General features: G+C 47.1%; 1 protein-coding gene across 1 annotated transcript; it reads left to right on the top strand.

Annotated features, from left to right (window-relative positions):
- Window positions 1-10,155: 10,155 nt before the first annotated feature.
- Window positions 10,156-13,103, top strand: Fut4 (fucosyltransferase 4). The gene has a single exon (XM_021207694.2). The coding sequence runs from the start codon at window positions 10,156-10,158 to the stop codon at window positions 11,446-11,448; it is 1,293 nt and encodes a 430-aa protein (XP_021063353.1). The 3' UTR covers window positions 11,449-13,103.
- The last annotated feature ends 3,034 nt before the right edge of the window (window positions 13,104-16,137 follow it).

Raw genomic sequence — 16,137 nt, 5'->3', positions numbered from 1 at the left:
GAGAGAGAGAGAAAGGGCTGGTGTAAGTGTGTTTCCAGTTACTGTCATGTTCCGGAAGCCTTCCATCACTGGTTACTTCACAAACAGTACTGTGAGTTAGAAGCTGAAACCCAAAGGCTGTCAGTCAAGGCACAGCCAGATGGCTCAGAGTTAGGGTAAAGCACTGACTAATCCTATAGATCTCAAGTTTGTAACCTACCATCTCTCTCTCTGTGCATGTGTCCATACAAAGGAAAGACAGTCATAACACACAATATAGACTTCAGATCACCCAGGAGCAATGACACCCTCATCCTGCTTGGGTGCCCAGTGACTTTATAAACATGCTCAGAGATTTCCAGTCTCACTATACCCTTAATAAACAAGCCACCCCACTCTGACTTCATGAATTTCCAGGTTTGCTGCCCACTGCCTGCTCCAGTCTGCCCTGTTCTGACCAACTTCTAATGCTGGCAAACTACTCAGTGCTCCAGAAATTGCCTCCTGCTTCTGTGTGTATTATTCCAGGGCCTGACTGCTTTTGTGTTAAATAGTGTACCTATGGTCACTACCTCATCCCCAGATAGATGGATGCACAGGCTTTCCACACCAGCATCATTGTATCATACGTCACTCCCACACCCAGCACATAGGGGATGCTAAGGATGATTCGATGGAAGTACTTTTGTGCTGCATTTTAAATAAACACTTAAAAACAAAACATGGGTCAGAGAGATGGCTCAGTGGGTAAGGCACTTGGCATGCAAGCCTGATGATTCGAGTTTGATCCTTAGGCTTTGTATTAATAAAAATACACAGTACACACATTTTAGAGCTCACACTTTTTTTCCTCACATAGGTATTCATATGACCATTTCTGTAGGTGATATATGTTTGTCTTAACTGTGATTTTCTATATTGTAATGAATTTGTGTGTGTGTGTATATATATATATATTCTATGTTATATACTATGTTATGATAAGGTTTTACCTTGTGTAACCATGTCTCTTATGCAAGACCTTCTAGTGTTTCTAATTTGATAGTTTAATTTCCCATCCACTTAGATTATCTTCATGAGTTCAAACTTTGGAAATAATAAACCAGAAGGACTTTGAATGAAGACAGGGTAATTAGGTGGCAAAGAAACACTGGTCACCACATCATCTTTCAACTTCTTAGTTCTCGGAATGTTTCACACACACACACACACACACACACACACACAGAGAGAGAGAGAGAGAGAGAGAGAGAGAGAGAGAGAGAATTGGAGGTCAACATGAAGAAACCTGGCAGACATATGGTACATGAAACAAGTCCTTTTATGGGATGACCAGCATGTCAGGATTCTAGTTCTATTAAGAATGTACATAGTCAAGTGTAGAAGAGTAGAATGTGGCTATTAGGTGGGGCTGGGGACAGGAAGGGAACATAGTTAATCTACAGGTACAGGGACTAGGGCTATGACTTAGATAATGACCTGTTTGCTTTGTTAGCATGAGGATCTGGGTTCAAATTCTAAGTACCCACAAAGAAAGTGAAGAGCATAGTATACATAACACTAGTGGAGACAGGAGGATTCACTAGCTAGCCAGTCTAGCTAATCTATGGGTTCTAGGTTTGGTGAGCAACAGAGGAAGACACTTGATAACTACCTCTGGCTTCTCCACACCCACACTTGTGTCTGAACATATGCACACATGCACACACACACACACACACACATACACACACAAAAACGCACATGAAAACACACATGCACACACAGAGAGAAACTACAGACACACACTCACCATCACCACCACCAAGAAAGTTACTAACTTTCAGGTGCAGGATGGGTTAGTTTTGTGGATCTGTTAAACATGTGTAGCTACAGACAGCATCATTGTCTCATATACTTAATAACTTGTTACAAGTGCAGACCTCTTATTAAATATTCCTTCCACAATAAACTTGGAAAAAATCACAAGTGGTTAAATTCTGATTCAAATCATGGTGCATGGACAGGGCTAGTTAGCTGGTAGGTTTTGCTGTGTTTTGAAACTGAAGGGCTCCTCGCCCGCCTTTAGTTTGGTCTGTTTTAATTACAGTTCTTGCTTAGAGCACATGTGTGGCTAACAAGCTTCCTTCGAATGTATAGTTGCTCACATTTCATCCTTATAACTAAAGCAGAGAAAGGACAACTCTGGTCTACCTGTCTCCCGAATATGAATTTGCTTGATCATCTGACAACCCTTGCCAAGAAGGTTGTAAAGAAAGGTGAGCCCGTGCCTAAGAGCCTGTCTAGGTGCTTGGCATACCTGTGCCCCAGCTCCTTGAAAGGCTGGGATGAGAAGATGGCGTGGACCTAGAGTTCAAGGCCAAGTGAGCAACAATAGAAAGGCACTCCATTTCAAAACAAGTTCAAACATCAACCAAAGTCATACTGATCAATGTACATGTAATGAAGTCAAGGCAGTCAAGGAAATAAGTCCGAGGGGCATATGCCGCTCATGGCTTCTAATGTCAACCGTTAGAGTCCTAGATGGAATTTTCCTGAAGCGGTGACTCTGTTGGAAGGGCTGAATGTGACACTGTGTCTTATGAGGGCAGAGATCTCTGTGTTTATTTAGTGATACCCTGTGTGCCTGGCACCTGGCTGGCTCATCTTTGCCAAGGAGACGCCTGCATTTACTTTTCTATTTTCTGTATCATACAAAAATTTATCAGCCTGTCATCTGGCTCACTTTAATCCCACAAGGGCTCATTGATACTTAAGTGGCCCAGGTCCCCTTTGGAGGAAGGATCATAGGAATGGGAGTGATGGAGCCCAGTCAAACAACCTGTCGTGTGCTCATCAGCTGCTTGAGAGGAATGTTTCCATCAAGGAGAACTTCCCCGCTTACGAGAGGAGCATAGCTTTCCATTCTGTCTCCTGAAGTGTGCTCTGGATCTGCAGGAGAGATGGAGGTCTGAGAGCAAAAGGAGGTGGCTAGCCAAGTCCCAGCCCCCTCCTCCAGAACACCAGGCAGGTGGCTGTCTAAGGTGGGGCCAGCCAACTCATGGAACAATGGAGGCATTTCAGTGAGTGGCAAGTACCACCAGAAGCCCCACAAGGTTGGTCTGGGTTCCTGCAACTGCAAAGAATTTATTCTAACTCAAGTACACGTGGGTTGAAGGGAACTCTGATGAGGGGGGTTGGTAAGTCCTTATCACTTTTACCCAACACTTAGGAGGCACAGTGTGTAATATCATTTATCACCTTACACTTTAAAGCATTTTGCATTATCTGAATACCTGTGCAAATCCAATCATTTAGCTAATACTCCACGAAGTATAAAATTAGTGGCATCGCTCATCCATTTGTTTGGTAAGTATCCATCAGGCACAAGCGAGGGGCTGCACTGTGTGACAGTAACATGCATATACAGTATCCATGGGTGTAAGTAAGGTTAAAATGCTTTCCCTTTTTATTAAGAATTTCATGACACATTACATACTACGCAATGTATATTAGAACTGCCCAGCAGGAGTAGGTGCTCATAATAGAATACTTTTCTGTCAGTCAGGAAAGTGCTTCTTAATCTATATCCTCCAAGCCCTATTTTGTACATGGTGTGGTAGTTTTAATGAGAATGTCTCTGGTATGTTCATGTATTTGAACACTTAGTTCCCAGTTGGTGGCACTGTGTGGGAAGGCTTAGGAGTTGTGGCTTGTTGGAGAAGTATGTCACTGGAGGTGGCTTTGAGATGTTAAAGGTTCTTGCCATTTCCGGTTTGCTGTCTCTGGCACACTCGTGTGCTTGCAGCTTTCACTCCTGCGGCTCGTATCCCTCTGGAAGCCCAAGACCGCATACGCCCTTCCTTTTAAGAGTTGCCTGGCTCACAGAGCCAGTAAAGTAACCCCGCACACAGTAACGCTCAGCTTCAGACACAGCCCTCTATTTCCACCAAACTGCACTGACCCGGAAGATAAACGACCCTTGCCTCCTCGCTCTGTCTCATGGAACTTGTGAGTGTGCACACCAGGCATGAGCAAGCACAGGGAGATTCTCCACAGCATCTCTGCCTGGTTGCCTAGACCACAGCCTCACCAGGACTTAGGTCCCTCAAAGGTGGCTAGGCTTCAGCTCCCTTTCCAGTCAGATTCCACATCCCATCACTTCATATGTAACTGTAAATGGCCACTATCTCAGGGAAAAGCATGTGCAAGAATGCAGAGGCCAGTGGCGGGAGTATTTATAACAGGACAAATGTCTCTGATTTTAACCAAAATTTGCCTATATTCATTTTCCTAAACACCCACAATCCTTGCATTACCTCTTCACTCAAGGAAAAGTACAGTCGGAACACATTCTTCTATTGACCGTTACATCGTAAGGTCAGTGAAATGGTTCATTTGAGCAAAAGAGAAAGCGCAAAGCAGCTATGTTCATCTTGATTTCCTATCAAGAACTTAATAAGGCAGGGGCCAAATGACTCAATGGGTAATGGTCTGCTATTCAAGAATGCGATGTTCTGATTGCTCTGTTGAATTACAGGACCTATGTAGAACCAAATACAGCAGCATGTATCTGTAATCCCAGCACACATGATTCAAAATGCTAGACAGAGGAATCTCGGGAGCCTTACAGGTCAGCTAGCCTGATGTATATTTGAAGTGGGGACAAAAAAAAATCTCTCTCACAGAAGGGGAATAACCAAGGCTAGTATATGCACACACACACAACCATCACAACTACTACCAGTAGCAATAGAGAATAGAACAGGGCAGAGGAGGGTAAATTGAGATTGCTGTTAATTTTAAGCAATCTGTAACAACTTTTAACTATTGTTCTTTTCATACCAATTTCCCCAGTTATGCAGATAAAATGTGTGCTCGACATAAGAAAGAACCCTGCTTAATTGCCTTGCCTGCTGCACCTGCTCACTGGCCTTTAGGATAAGCACATGACTCCTAACACAACCCTGCACTTTGAACTGCCTCTTTCTCTCTTCTAGGAAAGTAGCTGAATGTACATCTGAGAGGTGTGCATTCAGCTCCAGAAACCTTACATCCAACCAAAAAATGCCAGCCCCTTCTACAGCAGCCAGACTCTCACAGAGTTTGAGTAGAGACTGAGGCCATCAGAACATACTCTGGGGCTTCCCTTAGGAAACACCAGCTCTCTCTGGTGAGGAATTCAAGTAGCCTTAGGAATAAGTGTTGTGGTCTTGGTTCAAATTCTCTCCAGCCAGGCATGGCAGCATATACCTGTAACCCCAGCACATGGAGTTGAGGCAGGAGAACCAGCCTTGGCGGCCTAGTAAATCTGAGACCAGCCTGGGCTCCATGGGACCATACCTCATAAACCAAAAACAAATAGAAAAGTCAAATGAACTATTTCCGTGGAGGAAGAATAAAGAATGAGTTTGAGTTTAGGAATTACAGTTCTCCTGGCTCCTTTCCCCACAGAGCCTGGGCCTATATGAAATGGGAGGCAGACAGCCTTTGCACATTGTGAATTGATTTCCCCCACCTGACCGTTGAGACACGAGTTATAGAGCATTTATCTACACAACCTTAGCACACAAACAGTCTTCCTTTAGAGCTGACCTTGCTGTTATCTTTATGCAGACAATTGAAAGCTGATTCCCCCTGAGCAATGTTCTGTGAAACAGGAGACCTCTAACTATAAAAGTCCCTCCTTGTTACTAAATTAGAACGATTCCCAAGGAGATTGAGAGCGCCATCAGTCCAGCTTCCTCATCTTCTTCTAGTATCACCTTACTTATGGGGCGAGGCACATTTTTGCTCAACTCTTCTTTGGGTAGTAGCACTTCATACTATCTTTGAAGGAACTACTTTCTTCCCATTTTTATCCCATGAAAGTTAGACGGGATCATTTCTATCTTCAATCTTGAAAAGGTTCTAAAACCAGTCCAAACCTCCCTGGCCATTACTGTATGAATGTACAGCTGTTCCAGGATAAATCAACCTTAGTGACCTAATTTGGTGGACTTTGATTTCTGATGAACACATACATGTCTACTGTTTTCCACTGAAAGCCTATGGAGTGTCTAAAGGTCACAGTAAGCTATTCCCACAGTCACAGTCTTTGATACCCAGTCAGTTTCTCATAAGGAACAGATAGTGACAGATAATTTCAGTAATATACTAACAGCATGAAGTGGCCATTTCTGGTTATGTCATGTGACACTGATGGCAGGCTTGCACAGCTATCCCCGCAACACTTTGTTGGTCTCACATCTGTGGTTCATATCTGAATTACAACCATAGCTTCTGTGAATAAAAAGAAAGGGTAGGGATTGGTTGGTCTGGAAAGGCCACTGACACATAATTCTCTCAGAGGATGCTGGTTATTAAGAGAAGTGGTCCCCAGGCCATGATCAGGTCTCCAGGTGGCCGGAAGAGCATTAAACAGAAGCAATATAATATATGGGGTGTTTGTGTGATGGAGGCAATACAATGAAGGAGAGGAGAGGGGACAGGGACACTGCCATGAGTGTGGAGGAGGCAGCCAGAGGAGCAAGAAAAGTCAGACATTTTATGAGTCTGGGGAGGGGGGAAGATAGCTTCACATCACGACAGGATTGAATTCAATATAGCATAGTGAAAAAGATCATGGAAGAGCCAGATACCATACACTGAACACTTCTTACCTCTCTTCCAGGGCTGCAAGGGGGTGTGGCCTGGCTCTTCAGGCTGTGGGATCTGGCCTATAAGGGTCGGGCTGTGTTCTCACAACTCCTCCTTCCCCTTGGCAGATCAACTTTCCTAGGACCATACAAAAGAAAGTCTAAAGCAGAAAGCTTGTATCCCCTTAACCAGCACACCCGTTCACCAACACACCCGTTCACCAGCACACCCGTTCACCAGCACACCCGTTCACCAGCGCACCCGTTCACCAGCGCACCCGTTCACCAGCGCACCTGTTCACCAGCGCACCCGTTCACCAGCACACCTGTTCACCAGCACACCCGTTCACCAGCGCCTATACCTGTGAGTAGGCCAGCTTCTCAGGAGTGTATGTCCACATGTTCACCCCCACTTATGACAAACATTTCACTTTGAAATATGACTCTTACGATGTCACTTTCAAATATGACTCTTATGATGTCACTTTCAAATATGACTTTTATGATGTCACTTTCAAATATGACTNTTATGATGTCACTTTCAAATATGACTTTTATGATGTCACTTTCAAATATGACTCTTACGATGTTACTTTCAAATATGACTCTTATGATGTCACTTTCAAATATGACTCTTATGATGTCACTTTCTTACCTCCAGGCTGGACACACTCCTGAACAGACATCTCAGCTGCTCCTTCCCTCACATTAGTTGTTCCTCAGTATTCCAGTGGGCTCTCCCTAGACTTTAGTGGTTTGTTCCCTCCCAAATGTCTGTAGCATACAAGGGGAGGCCACTGCACTCCTTGGGACTGAAACATGGTGCTTGTGCCTTTTAGTTCTTATGTTAATAAAACCCAAAATCAAGCCAGGCCTAGTGGTTCCTGTCTATTAGAGTGCATGCCAGCAATCCCAGGACTTAGGAAGTGAAGGCAGGAAATCACAAAGTCAACGCCAGGATCCAGCTACATAGTCAGTTCAAGGGCAGCCTGTGCTACAAGATGCCCCTGACTCAAACAAAAATACTGGGGAATTACTGAAACTTCCATTTTCAAACAAACACATTTGAAATTCGTTTTTCATTTCATTTCTTTTTCAATTAAAAAATACCCTAGAGACACTATAAAATGTTGTAGGGTGTGGGAAGAGCACACTACTGGACAGATGAGCCTAGAGTGTTCATAACTCTTCAGGACTTCCCACTTGCTTTCTGAGTGCCGCAGGAAGTGCCATGACGCCAGAAATCACTTACAGAAGCTTCTACATCCTACTCCTGGCTTCCCAGGACCCACATGGCGGAAGGAGACAGTTCTGCACATTGTCCTCTGATCTACACCACATGCCATGGTATTCGAGCATCCCTCCCCCTACACACACACAGTAAATGAATAAAAACCTAACAAACATTTTTAAAAATTAAAACAAACCAATGAAAATGCATGTGAATGGCAAATCCAGTGATGAGGATAAGAGGGGCCCAGCTCCCAGCAGGTTCTCCCTAACATCTTATATGGATACCACAACTGTAGGCTTAGAGCCCTTGGCTGCACAGCAGGAACCTACTAAAACTTTCCTTAAAGTTGTCTCCTATCCTTAAATCAGCTCTCCCCACTTTAGAACTCCACCTAATAACAGTTGAGGAACTTAATAAGAGAGCAACTAGCCCAGGAAGTCGTGATCTAGCTCTGGACCAAACCTCCCCAAGTGTCTAACAGATGTGGGTGCCTGGTTATGGCCTCTGGGACAGACACAGCCTTTACTGGGGCACAAGGATATCTGTTTCATCATTTTATAGTCCCAAGTGTTCTGTATAACCTTCCTGGAAGCACAAATTATTTAAGTGCTTAAAAACAGTGATCCTCAACCAGACGGCAGAATGAGGCACAAGGGTCATTCATTGGTTTCTGCCTCTTCTGCCCTGTAGTACCAGGAATGCTGTTAGCCAGCAATAGTGTGGGGTGGGAAGCCTCACTCCTACAGTGCATGCTGTTTTCATCAGAGACACACGATGGAAGTTATATAACGCAAGGATTAGATAAAAGGCGGTCAGCCGCACTCACAGCAGTAGTCATCACGGTACGGAAATCCAAGGACATTTAAAGTTAGCATTGATTGAAGTAAGGACGTAGATCCCCGAGGCAATGTGCTTCACATGCCTGCGTGTGACCTGTCTGCTTTATATTTAAAAGTCCTTATATGCCATCCTTACACTGAATATTCATGTCCAGAAATCAGCTATTTGGGGGCTAGAAAGATGGATAGCTCACAGCGTAAAAGCTCTTCTTGCTTTTGAAGACAACCTGGGCTCTGTCCTCAGCACTCCATGACAGCTCACAATCACAGGATCTGATGATCTCTTCTGACCTGCATGGTACCAGCACGCATGCAGCACTCAGGGAAAACGTCCGTATATATAAAATACAATAAATAAATCTAAAATTTAAAAACCTGAAAATATATGATATGAAGAACTGTAGCAAATTTAGATTGTCTTATTGGGTAAAATCATGTATATGATAGGTTTCAGTTAAATAAACTCCTTTAAAACTCTCTCTCTCTCTCTCTCTCTCTCTCTCTCTCTCTCTCTCTCTCTCTCTCTCCCCCCCCTTCTCTCTCTCCCCCTTCTCTCTCTCCCCCTTCTCTCTCTCTCTTTTTGGTGGAGAGTCAAGGAAAGAATGCTTTTCTGTAACCCAAAGAATACGTTTGCCAGGCTGGTGAGATAATAGCTCAGCGGGTTGGCGATGGCTCAGCAGGTTGGCTCAACGGGTAAGAACACTGTGCTCTTCGGAAGGTCCTGAGTTCAAATCCCAGCATGGTGGCTCACAACCACCCATAATGAGATCCGACCCTCTCTTCTGGTGTGTCTGAAGTCAGTTACAGTATACTTACGTATAATAATAAATAAATCTTTCAAAAAAAAAGTTTGCCTTCTGTCCTGTGCTGGGCCCACTAGCACCTTTTGGAATGTTCTTAGGACCAGTCACACTGCCCAGCTGGTGTCTGACTCCACAGCTGACCTGATTTGTCCCGACTACATTCCAGCTGTTCTAAGGCTCCCTCCCTCTCTCCCTCCTTCCCCTCTCCCTCCCTCCCTCCCTCCCTCCTTCCCTCCCTCCCTCCTTCCCCTCCCAGGGGCGTCGTCGGCCAGGCAGAGTGAAATAAGGAAGGAAGCTGATTCTGCTCTGAGTTCTGCAGTGGGATCGCACCCCCACCCCATCACTCCTTCAAGGCTTCTGGGGGAGGTCTCCAGTGCAAGACCTGCAAGGCGAGGGCTCGGCCACCTAGGCGCAGGAACAGCGAAGGCGCACCAAGAGGCCACGACCCCAGGTGAGGCGCCAGCGGGGCGCTGTTTCGGAGCCCAAGAGCCCTGGCTGGGCAGGACAGCCAGCGCAGGCGCAGCAGGAAACGCCCCAGGCCGGGCCCGCAGGGCTAGGAGGGCAGTGTCTGGGAGGGTCAGGGTGGCGCTGGGCCAGGGCTGCGGGCCCGGCTCACCTTGTCCTGGACTTGGGAGGGGCGAGGTACTGCCCGTGGGTCTGCCGATGCCCCGCCTGCATCCTCCATGGCTCCGGCCGGGCGAGAGCTACAGCCTGAGAGCCGATGTCGCCCCTCACGGACGGTGGACGCGTGGCGAGCCGCGGCGGCCACTCGTGGACGCTACATGGAGACGCCGGGGGACCGGCGTCGCGGAGGCTGGGGACTACCCCGGAGCTCCTCTGCGCTGGCCGCAGTGGGACTACTGTGCACCGCGTTGACTGCCTGCATTTGCTGGGGACAGCTGCCGCCACTGCCCTGGGCTTCCCCAGCTCCGCAACGCCTGGTGGGTGTGCTGCTCTGGTGGGAACCCTTTAGGGGGCGCGGCGGCTACCCCAAGTCTCCACCCGATTGCAGCCTGCGCTTCAACATCAGCGGCTGCCGCTTGCTCACCGACCGCGCGGCCTACGGGGAGGCTCAGGCAGTGCTGTTCCACCACCGCGACCTGGTGAAGGAACTCCACGACTGGCCTCCGCCCTGGGGCGCCCAAGAACGAACGGATAAGGCGCTGGAGCTAAGCATGTTCGACGCCCAGGAGGGAGCAGTGACGCTAACTGGCAAAGCCCTGGAGACCGTAGGTTCTCGTCCTCCGGGTCAGCGGTGGGTGTGGATGAACTTCGAATCTCCCTCCCATACTCCAGGGCTGCGGGGCTTGGCCAAGGACCTCTTCAATTGGACACTGTCCTACAGGACCGACTCGGATGTCTTTGTGCCCTATGGCTTCCTCTATCCCAGGAACGATCCAACTGAACAGCCTTCAGGCTTGGGCCCCCAGCTGGCCTGCAAGCGAGGATTGGTGGCCTGGGTTGTGAGCAACTGGAATGAGCACCAGGCACGGGTCCGTTACTACCACCAGCTGAGTCGGCACGTGTCTGTGGACGTGTTTGGCCGGATGGGACCTGGACAGCCAGTGCCAGCCGTCGGGCTGCTGCACACTGTGGCCCGCTACAAGTTTTATCTGGCCTTTGAGAACTCACAGCACGTGGATTACATCACTGAGAAGCTGTGGCGGAATGCCTTTCTGGCTGGGGCCGTGCCAGTGGTACTCGGCCCCGATCGTGCCAACTATGAGCGCTTCGTGCCTCGTGGCGCCTTCATCCACGTGGACGACTTCCCCAATGCTGCTTCCCTGGCTGCCTACCTGCTCTTTCTCGACCGAAATGTGGCTGTCTATCGCCGTTACTTCCGCTGGCGCCGGAGCTTTGCAGTGCACCTCACCTCTTTCTGGGATGAGCAATGGTGCCGGGCATGCCAAGCTGTGCAGACCTCTGGGGGCCAGCCCAAGAGCATCCACAACTTGGCAGACTGGTTCCAGCGATGAGGCCATTCTGCTGTGAACTGACATTTCCTTGGCTGAGTTTTCTAAATACCCAATTCTTCTTTATGTGAAGAAGATGAGTTACCAATCAATATTATTTAGCACAAGGATGGGAAAATTCCCAGACCCTCATGGCCTTTTTACAGAGAGGTGGGCTGGCTATCTGGTAAGGGGCTGCGGTATCCTGGGTGAAAGAGGCCCTTCCTTACCTGTCATCCATGTGAAGAAGTGGCCTATGCTTCTGGCCACATGTGAGCGGCCCATGTGGCCGCTAAAGTTTAGACGTATTTGCTCTCTGATCATGGTTGCTTGGACCAATGAAGAGCAGAACACAGGTTTTTGAAAGCCAGTGGGTATGAGATAGCGGAAGGATTGTGCCCACACGTGGGGTTTTCTTTGGTGGTCGGATTCCTCAAACCCTCTGAACCTGGAGAAGATAAGAAGCCACTGAGTTCCTTCACCAGCCATGAGTGTCCCCAGCCCTGTGAATAGAAACAAGAGTCAAGATTATCTTCAGAGGAAAATTAAGATGAAAGCTGCATTTAAGTGACACCCCAAATTCAGGGCCCTAAAAGAGTGAAAGTACTTAGTAGAAATAAATGAAAAGTCCCTTTACAATGTGAATGACCATCTTTTAATTACTTCTTCTGTCTTTGGAGCTTCCCACAACCTGGATTGGGAAAACATTAAAAACGCGGGTATGGAAGAGCCACAAGCAATCTTCCCGCTCACTTCCCAGCCAATGTTTACAAATGGAAGAGACATAAATGGCAACATGTTGTCCACAAATTTGTTTATTCTGTGTCTCTGTTGGGCCTGAAATTTAACCTGGAATGTGAGTCCTTCAGCAGCGCTGGCAGTGCTGTGCAGAGAGAACAGTAAAGATTTTGGTGGACTCCGGGTTTGTGCACAAGGAAAAGGAAAGCTTTTGTGGCGTCTGTTTGTGGTTGTTCGGGTTCTGTCCAGTTTTTTGTTCAATGGAGCTGAGCTAATGCTTACTGCGATCAGTTGCCCGTTCTTTGTTTTCCCCTGCCCTGCTGCTAGATACTCATTCCAGTGCCTTGAACCCTGTGCTGTGGGACCAATCTTGAAAACACAGTCATTGATTTTCCTCGTTCAACAGATGTCAGGGCATGCCTGCTGGTGCCAAACACTGGGCTTGAGCTCCCAGGGGAAGGACAGTAAAGAAAGGTGTGAGGAATTGTCTCCTCTTTGGGGCTCCTACAATCTACTACTGCCACAGGGGAATAGGGATTTTGGTTACATAAAGTATTGTTCCTAAATCAGCCAAGCCAGTTGACTGAGACCTCAAGTTATGAAACTAGGACCCGCGCAGACACTGTTACGGGCAGGGCCCAAGATTAACTGACTATGTACCAAGTGCTGCCCCTGTTGGGTCAGGACAGTTATTTGAATCTTAGATCAGGATCACATCCAAGAGCTTTCGTTACATATAGGCTTGTAAAACTACTTAGGCCCAGGTGCTTCTAGCCCATCTTCCATAAAAGGAGTAATTAAAAGCAGTGAATAACATTGCCTCATTAAAATGTTATAGTGTGGGCAGAGCCACAGTTGCAGAACACCAGCTGCCCCACCAAGGGAGACACAAGTTCTGGGGGTTGTCTTTGCTTACTTTGGCTTTCAGACAGGGTTTCTCCATATAGTCCTGGAACTCTCTTTGTAAACCAGGCTGGCCTTGAACTCAAGAGATCCACCTGCCTCTGGCTTCCTTGGGCGGGAATTAAAGATGTGTGCCATGATGCCCAGCTTCAAAGTTATATTTTTAAGATGAAGGTTAATGAAATATTGGCCAGGGGGTCTTAGTGTTGTCGGAAATCTACACTGGGCAGCGGGAGAGGCGGGCAGCGGGAGAGGCTTTTGGATTTGGTAGTCTGGGTTAGTTTTGCTTTCCAATTGAGGAACACTGTGATGAGGAATGGGCCCAAGCATTAAGGTCCTCTTCTGTGACTCATGGGAGGAGGGTGCCTGAGGACCTACTGTGTGACATAAGCGATGCTGCCTTGTGTTTACTAGACAGTTGGTTCAATATGGGTATGCATAAGCATACTGCCTACTTTTCCTTGCAGGGATTTTGTATACTCTAATATGCATTTTATAACTGAAATTAAATTCAAGATCTATTACAGAATGAATAAAACAAAGGAAAGTTAGTCATATATTGTCTATTTCAAATAAATCCTTAAAACTGAGCCGTATTTCAGAATCATACAATTTCTATAGAGCTTATATTTTCAGTCTAGAAGTATGTATGTTTTGATAAAGCTGTGTAATTAAGTGGTTTGGATTGCTTCACCTATACCTTCTGCATTAAATCAGTGTAAAACTAGCCCGTGTTTCTGGAATGCTTATTATGAGGAGGAGTGCTTCTGAATCTGTTATGTATTTCAAAATGTATTCTCTGTGATCGCCATGGCTTTGTTTTAGGCATACACTTTCCTTTAAAGTTGAACATCAACGTAACCTTTTTACCCCTGGATGACTCTCATTCCCTGAATACATCTGGAAGGATGTTCTCAGAAGCCAGAAGAACTTGCTGGCAGGACTTCGATTCTTTTGTGTTCACAAGCCCTTCCCTGACAGTCAGAGGAAGACAGCTAGGGTGCCAGGGCACGTTCAGGAAGGAGCTTGCAGTTGGGAGCCAGACCCTGAGACAGTGGCTTGGCCACCTTTGGCTTCCATGGCCTAAGTCAGGCAACTTATATAAGTACTTGAGTGGTACCTTCTGTTGTATGGCATGAATGCCCCTAGGAAAACATCCTGGTGAATGGTGTGTGTGCCCAGGCATTTTGTCCACTGTAAGGTGCTATGCCTTGTAGAATCAAATCCTTGAAGGCCCTAGAGCTGTTTAGGACACATTTTCTGTCCAGGAACAAAGTGACTGTTTCAAGCTTTGCAGGCTGCACTCTGTGGCCTGTACTCTCCCCTGCTGTGGGCGTGCAGGGGCAGACCAGCAGGGACACTAGCTGTTGCTTTAGCCCTAGAGTCAGACAGAATTCACCAACTCAGCTCTAAGTATTTACAGATGATGCAAGACAGTCCAGGAACTTAACTGTTTTTAAAAAGTATAACCTGACGGGCATCTATAAAGGAGATTTAATAATTAGGATTTAAGAATTCTGGGGGTGGAAATTGCTGGGTTCTTAGACCAGCTTTGCAGCATTCCCTAGTTGTCTGCTTGTGGGCAAATTATTGAAGCTTTCTGTGTTTTGGTAGCCTCATTTCTAATTGAAGGTAACCATGTGTGGAGGTACAGAGGGGTGCGGTAAGACCCTCAAGGAGTCCTGGCCCTAAGGATGTGCCTAGAAACTGTTCGCTGAGATTACTGGCACCTGGGTTGCCTACAGAGGAAGGGGCCAAGGTCCAAACCCTCTAAAGGACTTACCTAAAGTGACATTAATGTGCCTTGTGTGTGTGTCACATCCCTTGAGCACTGCCACTTAAACTGCAGAATGAGGGGGGCTGATCAAAAGCTCTAGGGACCTTCTGGTTCTTCTGGTTCCTTTCCGTCTCTCTGTCTGTGTCTGTCTGTCTCTGCATTCCTCCCCCACTCCCCCATTCTGCTAATTGGCTGCCTAGAGCTCAGGGAGTTAATTGCTCTCTGGTGGCTTCACACCCAGGAGCAGGAAACTGGCAGCAAACCAGGGGATGGAGTGAGGGATTTAGCTCCAATTGTGTGTGTGTGTGTGTGTGTGTGTGTGCGTGTACATTACACTTCTCTTGGACACTGAGGAGAGGAGCCAAGTTCTTGGTGTTGAGTTGGGCAAGGTATACATTTAGGTCACTCTTGCCTGTGTCTCAGGGACCATTATGCTCCATGGTCTCTTAACAAATCCAGTATTTATGTAAATAAGCTGAGGTTATTTTGACAAATGATTAATCAGAGAGAAAATAGTTCCTCATTTTTAAGCACTAACAAATTCCTCTCTGACCCACAGGTGGGGTGGAGTCTGTGTTGGCCGGTTTGGCACTGGTGTGCCTGTGTGGAGCTGACCGGGCAGTCCCAGCTCAGCCAGCCTCTCTGTTACTTCCTTTCTCATGTTACAGTGATTTGTTTGCAAGGGCACACGCTTGGGTTCCCACCAGGCTTGCCCCTACATGCTCCTGTGTTCTCAGCAGTACAGTTACTAGCTCTGCCCACCACCATAAGCAATGCCCATTTTGGGTAGACTACAGACTGCAAACCTAACGGGGGAGTGGTGGGCCCAGAAGAGAAAAGCCAGGCTTCATGCTTTACAGATGGCCCACGATTCACTGGGAGAGGAAAGTGGGAGGTGGAATGAACGCTGGGGATTCTCTTCTGTCCTCTCCTGCACACACACAGTGACATACAAAGTACCAAAGGCAACGTCACTGAGGCCATCTACTAGGAGCAGGACTGCCGGGGAAAACATTCAATAGCACATGGGTTAAAGTGTGAAGCTGGCTGGAGAGTGAGGACAGGATAGGCATGGAGTCAGTGAGAACCAAGAGAAGAGACCCCAGAAGTCAAGCCTGAGGAAGGATGGTGAGAGTAGGACCAAAGAGGAGGTGGCTGAAGGCCCAAAGAAGTAGAAGAAAGGGGGCATGTGCGCCAGATGAGGGCCAGGTTAAAGAGCACCGTCCACTACGCCCTTCTGCTGAGAAGAGCACTGTCCACCATGCCCTTCTGCTGAGAAGAGCACTGTCCACCAT

This window comes from Mus pahari, chromosome 10 (assembly GCF_900095145.1).
Source record: "Mus pahari chromosome 10, PAHARI_EIJ_v1.1, whole genome shotgun sequence".
Taxonomy (NCBI): Eukaryota; Metazoa; Chordata; class Mammalia; order Rodentia; family Muridae; genus Mus; species Mus pahari.
Note: the sequence above shows the minus strand (reverse complement) of the source record. Positions and strands in the feature narration are given on the sequence as shown.